This window comes from Saccostrea cucullata, unplaced genomic scaffold (genome assembly GCF_032062105.1).
Source record: "Saccostrea cucullata isolate Sc308-1 unplaced genomic scaffold, CSIRO_AGI_Scuc_v1 ctg128, whole genome shotgun sequence".
In the NCBI taxonomy this organism is placed as follows: Eukaryota; Metazoa; Mollusca; class Bivalvia; order Ostreida; family Ostreidae; genus Saccostrea; species Saccostrea cuccullata.
The window spans coordinates 531,828-542,844 of NW_026935471.1; the positions used below are offsets into that span (position 1 = coordinate 531,828).

The 11,017-nt window shown below is 34.3% G+C and overlaps 2 protein-coding genes across 4 annotated transcripts; one reads left to right on the top strand and one right to left on the bottom strand.

Annotated features, from left to right (window-relative positions):
• Positions 1–1,663: 1,663 nt before the first annotated feature.
• LOC134242966 (uncharacterized) lies at positions 1,664–3,481 on the bottom strand. Of its 2 annotated transcripts, none has more exons than XM_062725179.1 (4): positions 3,375–3,481; positions 2,887–3,297; positions 2,031–2,768; positions 1,664–1,799 (listed from the first exon to the last, which is right to left on the bottom strand). In XM_062725179.1, the coding sequence occupies exons 2-4, from the start codon at positions 3,281–3,283 to the stop codon at positions 1,744–1,746; spliced, it is 1,191 nt and encodes a 396-aa protein (XP_062581163.1). In that variant the 5' UTR covers positions 3,284–3,297; positions 3,375–3,481; the 3' UTR covers positions 1,664–1,743. The 2 variants fall into 2 exon arrangements, with proteins under 2 accessions (XP_062581163.1, XP_062581164.1); XM_062725180.1 differs by having other exon boundaries at positions 2,887–3,293; positions 3,375–3,454.
• An 837-nt stretch (positions 3,482–4,318) lies between these two features.
• Positions 4,319–11,017, top strand: LOC134242957 (CKLF-like MARVEL transmembrane domain-containing protein 4). 2 transcript variants are annotated; one of them, XM_062725168.1, is made up of 5 exons: positions 4,319–4,351; positions 8,857–8,997; positions 9,504–9,698; positions 10,050–10,148; positions 10,573–11,017. In XM_062725168.1, the coding sequence occupies exons 1-5, from the start codon at positions 4,334–4,336 to the stop codon at positions 10,759–10,761; spliced, it is 642 nt and encodes a 213-aa protein (XP_062581152.1). In that variant the 5' UTR covers positions 4,319–4,333; the 3' UTR covers positions 10,762–11,017. The 2 variants fall into 2 exon arrangements, with proteins under 2 accessions (XP_062581152.1, XP_062581154.1); XM_062725170.1 differs by lacking the exon at positions 4,319–4,351 and adding an exon at positions 8,404–8,556.

Consider the following 11,017-nt stretch of genomic DNA (forward strand, 5'->3'; position numbering starts at 1 on the left):
TTCTAAGTCTTTCACATCTTTCGGAGTTGCGGATAACAGATGGGTACCCCTCAATATTATAGAAAAATTGCCAGTGTCCATGTTTTGATTTGGGAAACCTAAAATAAGTGGCTGATCAAAAAGTAAAATAGGAGGTGCATAATGTCACTATGTAAGACAAATTATGTGAAAGGCTCGTAAAATTTCATTCATTGGTAGAAGAGGAGTTGCGGATAAGTGATGGGTATTCCAAAGCGTAACGCACGTACAGACAGACCGACGGACATCTCATCACTTTATACCCACCCTGCTTTTCAAGAGGGGGTATAATATATTTTGTATGCTTCACGGAATTCTTTCAACAAAAATTTCCAAGAAGATTGTCGGTTATTTTTAACATATGTAACCAACAATGAACACGAGGATAAAATTTAAAATTCTTATACCCTGAAATATCTTTAATTATAACCCCTCTCCCCGCTTGAAAAGCAGAAGGATTTCATTCAGACATATCATTTAAATATATCAACGACGTACTGTCAATGAACAATGGTAATTTCCATTCTTTTGTCGATACGATATATCCTGGTGAGCTTGAGATAAAAGATACCACAGAGTCTGACACGTCTGTTTCATACTTGGAAATCTTACTTGAAAAAGACATAAAAGGTAATCTAACAACCAAGCTCTATGATAAACATGATGACTTTAACTTTTCTATCGTCAACTTCCCTTACATATGCAGCAATATACCTTCATCACCTGCATACGTAGTTGTTTCGAAATGCAAGGGCATGCTCTAGGTATGAACAATTTCTAAAGCGAGGTAAATTATTGACAAACAAGTTGATGAAATCATAATATCAGCAGTCTTGTTTAAAGTCATCATTTAGTAAGTTCTATGGTCGATACAATGACCTTGTCAGCAAATACAATTTAATTCGAATCAAATACTGACTGACGTTTTTCATACTTATTGTTAGTCTACTATTTATACACTGAATTGACGAAGGATTTTTCTGTTATTTTCCCATCATGACAAGAAGCACACGGCGGGTGTAACAGGTTGGCAGGGGATGCTCACGCCTCCTTGGCACTTGATCCCACCTCTGATGTTTCGGAGGTCCGTGTTTGCTCTGCTCCTGTTTTGTATTGTTTTATGGACTTTTGATCTTGAACAATGTTCGTTATCTCCATATGTTTCATATATATAAGGACACGGTTATTCTTTCTCTAATATTGAAGGGTACCCATCTCTTATCTACAACTCCTCTCATTCCACTGAATGAAATTTAATGAGACTTTCACAGAATCTTTGTTACAAAGTGCCATCGTGACATCCTATTTAACTTTTGGATGGGACACATACATGTATTTTGGGTTTCCCAGAACAAAACATGGACACAGCATTCTTTCTGTAATTTTGAAGGGTACCCATCTCTTATCTCCAACTCCTCTCATACCACTAAATAAAATTTAATGATACTTTCACTGATTCTTTATCACATAATGCAGTTGTGCACCTCTCTTTTACTTTCTAATCTGACACGCATTTTGGATCTCACAGAGCAAATCATGGACTTTACCATAATAACCACATAGGAGGCAGGTTGTGTCATTTAGTGAGCTCATTGCTTACAGTACATGTATCTCTAGTTATCATAAATTTCAAAGACAAACATCATAAAATACACAATATTTATTAAATCGAAATACAGTGTATATTCACTGTTCTCAACAAGTCATATCAGCCTTACTTCATATTTACTCCGTGTACGGTGGTGGTGGATCCATGTACCTCGGTGGATTGGGGCCTCCACCTACAACAGTAGATATAGGAAGTGGTTGTTATCAATCTTCAGTTCTTAGTTATGTTGTGATATGTTCATCGACGCAAACCACGGCCAAAATGTACGATCCTCTCCTATTGTATTAGGAGAAGCTATAAGTGGACTCCGAACCGTGGCTTGAAACGATGTGATATTCTATATAATATGTATTATAATTTAAATATAAGGGTGATTTATAAAAGTATGCACTGAATACTTTACCAGTTTGTGGACTATATCCACTATCCAAGGGCGGAGCTGATGGGTAGAGTGCATTATGCGGTGTCTGGTATCCTCCTTGCTGCTCGGGCACCCCATTACCACCAGGAGTTTGAGAATTTGTTACATTAGGTGCGTGCTCTCTTGGATCATGAATTAAGAAAGGTAACATCATCAATCGTTCATTGCATTCTTTGACCAAGCTTGGCATTCGACATAAATCCACTATCCATCCAATCCCAAATAACCCAAATGACATGAAGTACAAAACTCCCCACACGTACCGACGTAAATAGAAATGATGAAATCCCAGGAAACCTAACGGAAACCAAAGAATATAAGCATCGTCTAAGTAAACTTTTGATGGTATTGGAGCTGAACTAGTATTTCGTAGTTTCTCATTTGCACGATTTACAAGAAAAGGTAGCCGAAATAGATCTGTAAACCATCCGACGCCCATCAGACCAAAGGTGAAGAAATAAGCAATTCCAAAGAAATACCGGCCCAGATAAAAGTGATGTGCTCCCAGAATTCCCGGCAATGGTAGAATGTTCAAAACGTAAGCCATTAATAGGGAAAACTCCTCGAATTTGTCCATTCCACTCCTGTGTTTTTCATTAGTTTTCTGAACAACTGAGTACAGACGACAACAGTCTATTAACCACCCTATTCCAAACAGACCACAGGTGAAGAAATAGAGAAATCCCAAGCTCTTGTTACGCAGGTAAAAATGATGGAAACCTGTATAGTTAAAAAACAGAGATCATTCTACACGATATTAGAATTCAAGAACTTTCAGAAGTTTATAACATTAATTCTTTATGCAAAAAGTGTAAGGAGGATGGAACTCTAGTCTTACCTAACAAACCAAAGACAAACCACAGAAGGTACGCGTCATCTACACGCTTGTCCTCAGATGGAGGTGATTGTGGATTTTGTAAGCGTTTGTTTGCATCATTTACCAGACATGGCAACCTGAAGAAATCCACGAGAACGCCCACTCCCAAAAGTCCAAACGTGAAGAAATAGAGGATCCCAAATCCTGGTCTGCGGAGGTAAAAGTGGTGAAATCCCAAAAGTCCAAATGGAATGGCCAGCATGTAAGCTTCCAGGATTGATTTTGGAGAAAAACGGGGACGCTGGTTGGGATAGGACAGCGGTGGATATGACGTCATAACATTTTGTGGTGTTGATTCCACACGTTCATATCTTATTCCATTGTACTGGTTTGCTCCCTTGTGTTCTTTTGTTGACATCTTTCATAAACTGGCTAAAACAAACAACTTTAATGAGAGAGAGAGAGAGAGAAAATGTAAGTTTTAGACAGGTATTCCTTTTATTACTTACCTCTAGATTTTACTTTTTGTTTATAAATCTCACAACTTAACAATCGTCGTTTCAGGAAGTTAATATAGGCCCTAAAGCGATTTACATCACATGTCGCTTTAAACAATAGCTTATCAGGGAACAACATCTAAATAAAAGGTCACGCCATGTGTAATGTGTATGTGCATTGAGATAACTAGACTAAGTGTCCTCAGCAAAATAAAAAAAAAAATTCAATTTAAGATTTAAATTGAATATGATACATTTTTTAAAATTTTATAGAGGGCACTAGTAAGTAATTCACAAGACTGCGTTAAAAATATACATTTCTGGAAAACGGTTAATATATAATAACAAATCTAATACTAGAACCTTTTCTATAGAGGATTCGACATTTCTTACGTAACGAAGACGGGTTTTCTTTATCTAAATAAAGAGAACTTAATGTTTTTATTTTGAATTTACATGATAAGCACAGAGGAAGTTATATACATAATATACCGGTATTACATATCCCTTCTGAAAATTACCAGTATATCAGTTGATTAATGAACACAGGTAAAAGTTGAATTCTAGTCCTTTCGAATTCAGTACTTAGAAAATTTTTACATGCATTCAAACCTTATCTTATTTAAAGAATTTCCTTTTTCAAAAATGTTGTTCTGAGATAAACAAACTAATTTAGCCCATGGTTACTCTTTAAAAAATAGATTGATTAAAGTCCATTAATTAAATGAAGTACATGTAATTAATTCTAATGCTTAAATGAAATACTGGGATAAACGTTGCACCCACATATAGACCTAACGAAAAGTTAATTTAAATACATGTATCCCTGAATTTCCTTAACGATGTTTTTGGTTTTATCTTATCTACCTACATGTAGTTTCCAGGAAGGAAATATCAATTTTCATTAAGGAGGAATAATCAAAACTAAAAAAGTCAGTTTGATTCGGAATTCATCTGATACAAAATATAAAATGTGCGTCTGGCTTTGGGTAAGTGTGATTGTCTTAACTTATCATGCCCCCCTCGTACTCTTAAAAGAAAAATCTAACAAAAGAATGTCTCTCTTTTCTCAATGGAAATACTTAAAAAAAATAGTGAATATTCTAAAAACATATTTTGAAACTCAAAGGGGAAAAAATATGCATGTGTTATGCAGAATTTAATTTTGTTCAAAAGATCTCTAAACTTATTCAAATTCAATGCCAATCATTGATTAACATCTTTACTACTACATGAATATAATAAAAAAAAAATCGTTCTTTGATATAAAGAAATCGGGAGATTATATCTGAATTTTACATTAAATATTACAAATATATAATTTTGAACGTATTTTGCAGAATGCTTCCAATCATCTTGCAAATAGATGAATAAGCTGCTAAGTAATTTTGAGAGCAAGGAGAAGTAAATCACAAAACGCCGCTGTTTTTTAAAAACCCTTTTTAATCCCGAGGGTGAAAATGGAAATGAAAAAAAGAAGCTTATTACACACCTATATACAGGATACCACGAAGAAGTCTTACTATAAAACTCAAAGGATGAAAAAGCGCATGAACATTCAATTGTTCAAAGAATCTTTATAGTTGGTTAAATCTAATGTCATGTCTATCATAGCAATATCTTCATTAGCAGTACTCTATAAATAAAATAAATTTGTGCTTCATTATGAAACAAGCAAATTCAAGGAATTGTGGTCCCCCGCTTTCGGTGTCTTTTTGGGTGAGATGTCATTTTTTATGACACATTGTGCGTAATATGAACATCCTATCATATGTCATTTATTTTGAAATATTTAATCATCACTGAACTCCAAGGTCAAGGTCAAAGGGAAAAGTTTTTGGTATTCAATGAAAGGTCTTCTCACAAAGATTACGTATGTAAAGTATGAAAAGCCTAGCCCTTACCATTCAAAAGTTATGGCCAAGGTTAAAGTTTTTATATGTACGAAAAATTTCCAAGGTCAAAAGGTCAAGGTTGTTGGTATCCAATGAAAGGTCTATTCACAAAAAAATATATATATGAAATATGAAAGTCCTAGTATCTATCATTCAAAAGTTATGGCCAAAGTAAAAGTTTGGAATTTTTGTGTAAAAGGGGTCAAACTTCAAGGTCAAGGTCAATATTTCAAATTGGTGGTATCCACAGAAAGGTCTTGCCATAAAGAATACATATGTGAAAAATGAAAGTCCTAGCATCGGCAGTTCAAAAGTTGTGACCAAGGTCAAAGTTCTTGAAAAAAGTCTTACATGTACTCAAAGGTCAAGGTCAAAGGGTCAAAGTTCATGATATTTAATGAAAGGTCTTCTTACAAAGATTACATATGTGAAGTATGAAAGCTCTAGCCCTAACCTTTCAAAAGTTATGGTCAAGGTTTAAGTTTTTTATAAGTACGGAAATATCCATGGCCGAGGTCAAAAGGTCAAAGTTGTTGGTATCCAATGAAAGGTCTTGCCACAAAGAATATATATGTGAAATATGAAAGTCCTAGTTTCTGCCTTTCAAAAGATGTGGCCAAAGAAATGTTAGGATTTTTTGTGTAAAATTGGGTCAAACTCCAAGGTCAAGGTCAAAAGGTCAAATTTGGTGGTACCCAAAGAAAGGTCTTGTCACAAGGAATACACTTGTGAAATATGAGCTCAGCTAAATCAAAAGTTATGGGCAAGGTTAAAGTTTTTGTGACGGACTGACAGACGGACAGACTGACGGACAGACGAATGAGATTTAATGTCCCCCTGCTTTCGCGAAAGCGGGGGACAAAAAAAATTGGGAGAGAACAGTTTTTAGCGTTTTAAATATTATAAACTTTATAGCTGACAAAAAATTTAAATCAAAACTTTTCCTGCCATAAGTGGTACATTGTATATAATTATTTTCGACAAAGTTTTCACAAAATCCAGAAATAGAACCCGGAATAATAATTTAAGTCTTGTATGACTTTTTTGAAGTACATTTTTTTATTGTTATTGGTACAAAATAATAATAATGTTTCAATATTTTTAAACAAATTGTACGGAGCGGGATTACTTATGTCAAAAGAGTATGACGAACTTAACCTTTACACATGACTTGTCTGTGCCTTCAGCATACTCATCTTAAGGGATGTACCTAACGCACTGATGAATAGCGCTCCCCATGACATATGTACATTTCATTGTAGAGTTTTCTTCTCATTGTTTCCAGGGCTTTTTGGATTTAAAAAAATCTTACAACGACTAAGATTTAGCGAATATGGAGAAGGATTAAACTCTGTAAACGTTCCTTTCTTCAAAATTGCGTTTACGTCTCTATGCTTATTTATGGCAGCGTTGTAAGACACAGGAAAAATTAACTCGGGATCCGGTTTTTGGATTCCTTCACAGAAAAGCTGCTGAATTTTCCTCCATGCGATTTTAACATAAAAACTACCTTTGTTGGGTTTTTCCATTGGGTTGAGGTACATGTTATGGCGTGCCTCTAACGGAAGATAAAAGACGTATTTGGAACCCTTGCATTTCTTTCTGTTTCCACTTATTATTGTTCTTCCTTTTTGCCTATTAATGTGCACAAAAGTTTTAACTCATCATACTCTTTTTTAAAAATAAAATTTCTTCTTCAACACATCATTGGCACACTTAACCCGTGTTTTCTGTTAGGAAACTGGATATTAAGGAGATAACCGGCATCCATCTGATAAAAAAAATTTTAGATTCATATTTCCTTTGTCAGAAATCGTTAAGCAGTGGTGATGATTTGTTTAGAGTCGTGGCAATGTCTTTCACTGTAAATCTGGCATTTACCGATATCAAGTTGCTCACAAAATCTACATTCGTTCGTGTCCAAACAGATCTTGATCCACCAATCTTGTGCAGCATCCCTTTTCCATAAGTGGAGTTTTTTCAATCCATCAGAATACTGTATAGCGTAAAAGGTTTGTCTTTCCATATACCAAAACTATATCTTTCATATTAGTTCTTCAACTTTTTTTTGTAATGAAACGTAAATTTTACATACATGAGCGCCCTCATTTTCATCCTCATGGAATAGGACATTTTTAAACAATCTTCGGCTCAGTGTAGATACCATGGTAATCTTGAAAATTAATTTCTTTGCAAAGATTGTAGGAAAGAGCATTCGGTATATGGTAATTGTGAGTTCTTTTATAGAACTTCTCAATTTAAAAAAAAAATAATAATATGATAAAGCGTATGTTGCATACATTATTTGAATGACTCTCGTATCTACAACCGAAACTCAATTTTGCCTTGAAACTGAAATTCGTATCTACATTGTACATGTGTATTAGAATATTTCTCAAATATGTGTTTCTTGTAAATGGCTTGAATAAACTTTTAAAATTAACATGTATTCAATCTCATTGGACATTATAAAAGTTGCTCAAGTCATGCTCAAGAGGCTATGTCGAGGAATGATCGGAAAAACTGTTTGTTTTTTTTAAAGAGGAAATGAGAGGTATAAATACATGTAAGGGCAATTTTATAGAGGGAAAATTGCTTAAAAAATTCAATGGATTTTGTTTCAAGTAACATTTATGATAAATTGTAAAGATTATCAACTTTGAAATAAGAGTTTACAAAGCATTACATGTGGAACTCTGAAATTTACAGGCTGTTAACAGACATGTAGTTTAACCCCAGCCCCAAGGCCTTTTGTTTAGATGCCAATCCCCGACCTTACAAAGCTAAGGTCTTGATGCGTTTGCTATTCTCTAAATAATCTTAGATCCGCTTAAAACTTTTATGTAGGTTAAAATTTTTCTCCCAAATTGTGTTAATTGTACTCTTATGTACAGTTACCAAACTACTTATAGATATGATATATACTTGTATGGCTGACTCGCTGACTACAGATAACCGTTAAAACTCGTATTTAGAAGAGACATCTTGGCTTAAGAAAACCTACCAACTTTGCTCGTTGCTTTGTAAAAAAAAAAACCTGCTTGGTTTTCCTTAAAAAAGTCAAGATGTATGCAGATTTTAAAATTTAATCTCAGTTAGCCTTAAATAGATTTAATAGCCAGATCGCGGTTCTGCATAAAAATAACGACCATTAGTGAAGTTATCTATACTCCGATATGTATCCTATTTTATCGGTCACATACACCCCCTTACTATATTTATAGTCACGCGAGGAAACTTTAAATCTAAAATTGAGTAAACACAGGAGATATCAAAAATAAGTAAAAACCGTAATACTGGTAAGTAAATTACGAAAATATTGTTAATTATTCTATTTTTTATCAAGTAAACGCATGTTATCAAAATAAAAGCTCAACTAGCAGTCAGGACGATAGCAACCAAACTTTGACGTACATGTATGTGTAAAACTGAAAATGACCTCATTACAGCTATTTTTCCGTCCTCCGTGTGAATTTTAATGTTTAAATTCTTTTAGAATAATCTAAGTACTTTAAAAATTGGTGGGCGTCTTCGAATTAGAGTTATCTTTCTTTTCATGGAAATTGACTCATATTTATATATATATTCCCTCGTTGTAGATGTCGTCCTCGGAGGAAAATGGTCAGTCTAAGTCCGATCAGGACACGGACAGACACACTGTACCCATAGGCTCTACCGGCCTCTCTATCAATCTCACCTACGTCAAAAGTCTTCTAGGTATCTTCGAAGCAGCCATGATAGTGAGTAATTAACCATGCATGTTTTTGTTTCAATTTCTGTTTTTATTCATTTTTAATTTTTTTTTTTATTTTCACGATACATGTAAGTGAACAAAATTTACAAAATGTTCATTTAGCATTCATTAACAAGCTTAACTTATATTAATTGATAATATAAATTTATAATATTTCGGATAGTTAGTTTTGCCATGTGGTTTTCTTTAATTAATGCTGAACTATATGTAGGTCACACGATGAATTTTAAATAAGGCAGTAATCAGAAAACGTGTGTGGTTCATAACATCAAGTTATGCACAATTTAAACCCAACTACTGATTTATACACATTTTTAGAGTACTATTGATACCTCAAAAAGATTAAAAATCTTAAAAATTCCAATTCCTATAGTTTAGAATTTTTCTATCGAAGATTAATATTTATGAATATGTATCTATTTTAAAGTACTTGAAATATTTAAAATGTGTTTATTTTTTAAAGACAGTGATGTCATACGTTTTCTCCCTCAGATTCTATCGCTCATTTGTTTGATATGTGCTGGAGCGGGGGCTAATTTAGCCTGCGACTATTCCTACGGGTCAAACTATGGATTCTATGAATTCGTGGCGGGCAGTGTGTTCTTTACAGACTTCATCAACTACATAATATTCGCCATCAGTATTGACGAGAAATGGTGCTTAAGACTGGTGCCCTGGCTCATCTGGGTAAGAATGGTGTATCCATAGGGCGAACAATTGTTACTCTGTTCCTTTTTTTTCACTTTTTTTTGGACAAAACTTTGCAAGTAAAATATTTTTTTATTGAAATAAAAGTGAATTGTTAGCGAAAATGTACAAAATGAGATACATCAAACATATACATGTAGTTTTTTATTTCTCAAGTAACTCAATTTTTAAGGAAAATTTCAGAGTTAGTTCGTTAAGTTCTTCCCCCTTGTAATAAGGGGAAAAAATACTGCACTAGAATTTTATCTGATGAATCTTTAAAGCATTCTTATTGAGATAAGATTTTAGCATTAATATACTATGACAGCACTGTAAATGTATCTTTTACAGCATTTCGTCGTGGGTGTGATCTTCACGTTTCTGTTTTTCATTGCGTCCCTCGTGATGGTCACCCACACCTGCGGACAAGGGGGCTACGCTGCAGCGGCGGTATGTATTTATACTCATACATTCATACCCCCCCCCCCTTTTTGGATCACCTCGCCCTTTCCGCCACACACTTAATATTCCCATGTGCGACGGAAAAGGACTTGCAGGTGTCAGATTCAGCCCCCCCCCCTTGTTTTATAATGTTTAATAACATCATCAACGTTTCTTTTTATAAGAATTGTTGTCAGCTTTAAAAAGTTGTTACAACAAGTAACATTCAAAATTAACAAAGTTGTAAAAGAACAATAAATCTATGTTTTATTTGTGTATTTATAATGAAAACATATACGCATAATCATAAGAATATATAGAGCATCAAATAGGAAATTGTATGTTTACCCGTTTCTTATTGTTTTTCGTAATTTAACTACTTTTATAATCCAAATGCTTTTAAAGAAGGATATATTTCTCCTTACCTTTGCAGGTGTTTGGTTTTATAGCCACTATAGTGTCGGGGGTGGACACCTTCTTTTGTCTACTTGCTCTGCGTCAGGACCACGCTCCCACCGACAACAAAGTCCTCAACATTCTGGGGGTCCCTCGTTCCAGCAGCGCGTCCCCCCAAAGTCCACAATACGATTCGGAGAGTGTACCGGAATCTCCTAAATATTGAGAGATTTACTTTTAGACTTATTTGTTGAACAAGAAACCAGTGAAAAAATTCTGTCTTTGAAAGGATGAACTTTTGTTCAGGTGAATGGTCACTGTACGTCAAACTAAGCATAAGTTGTGTATGAATTATGTTTAGGATTATGTTATGATGTGCCTTATAGGTTTATATACATGTGTGTGTATTTGTTTGAAAAGATTTTATAACATGAATACATGGAAATAATTTGTTGAAGATGAAAAAAAGGACTTGACTTAAA

Coding starts and splice junctions, on each gene's coding strand:
- LOC134242966 (XM_062725179.1), bottom strand. CDS start 3,283: ATGTCAACAAAAGAACACAAGGGAGCAAACCAGTACAATGGAATAAGA. Junction 2,769..2,886: donor GTTTGTCTTTGGTTTGTTAG/GTAAGACTAGAG, acceptor TTAACTATACAG/GTTTCCATCATTTTTACCTG. Junction 1,800..2,030: donor TGGATATAGTCCACAAACTG/GTAAAGTATTCA, acceptor CTACTGTTGTAG/GTGGAGGCCCCAATCCACCG.
- LOC134242957 (XM_062725168.1), top strand. Junction 8,998..9,503: donor TCTTCGAAGCAGCCATGATA/GTGAGTAATTAA, acceptor TTTCTCCCTCAG/ATTCTATCGCTCATTTGTTT. Junction 9,699..10,049: donor TGGTGCCCTGGCTCATCTGG/GTAAGAATGGTG, acceptor TATCTTTTACAG/CATTTCGTCGTGGGTGTGAT.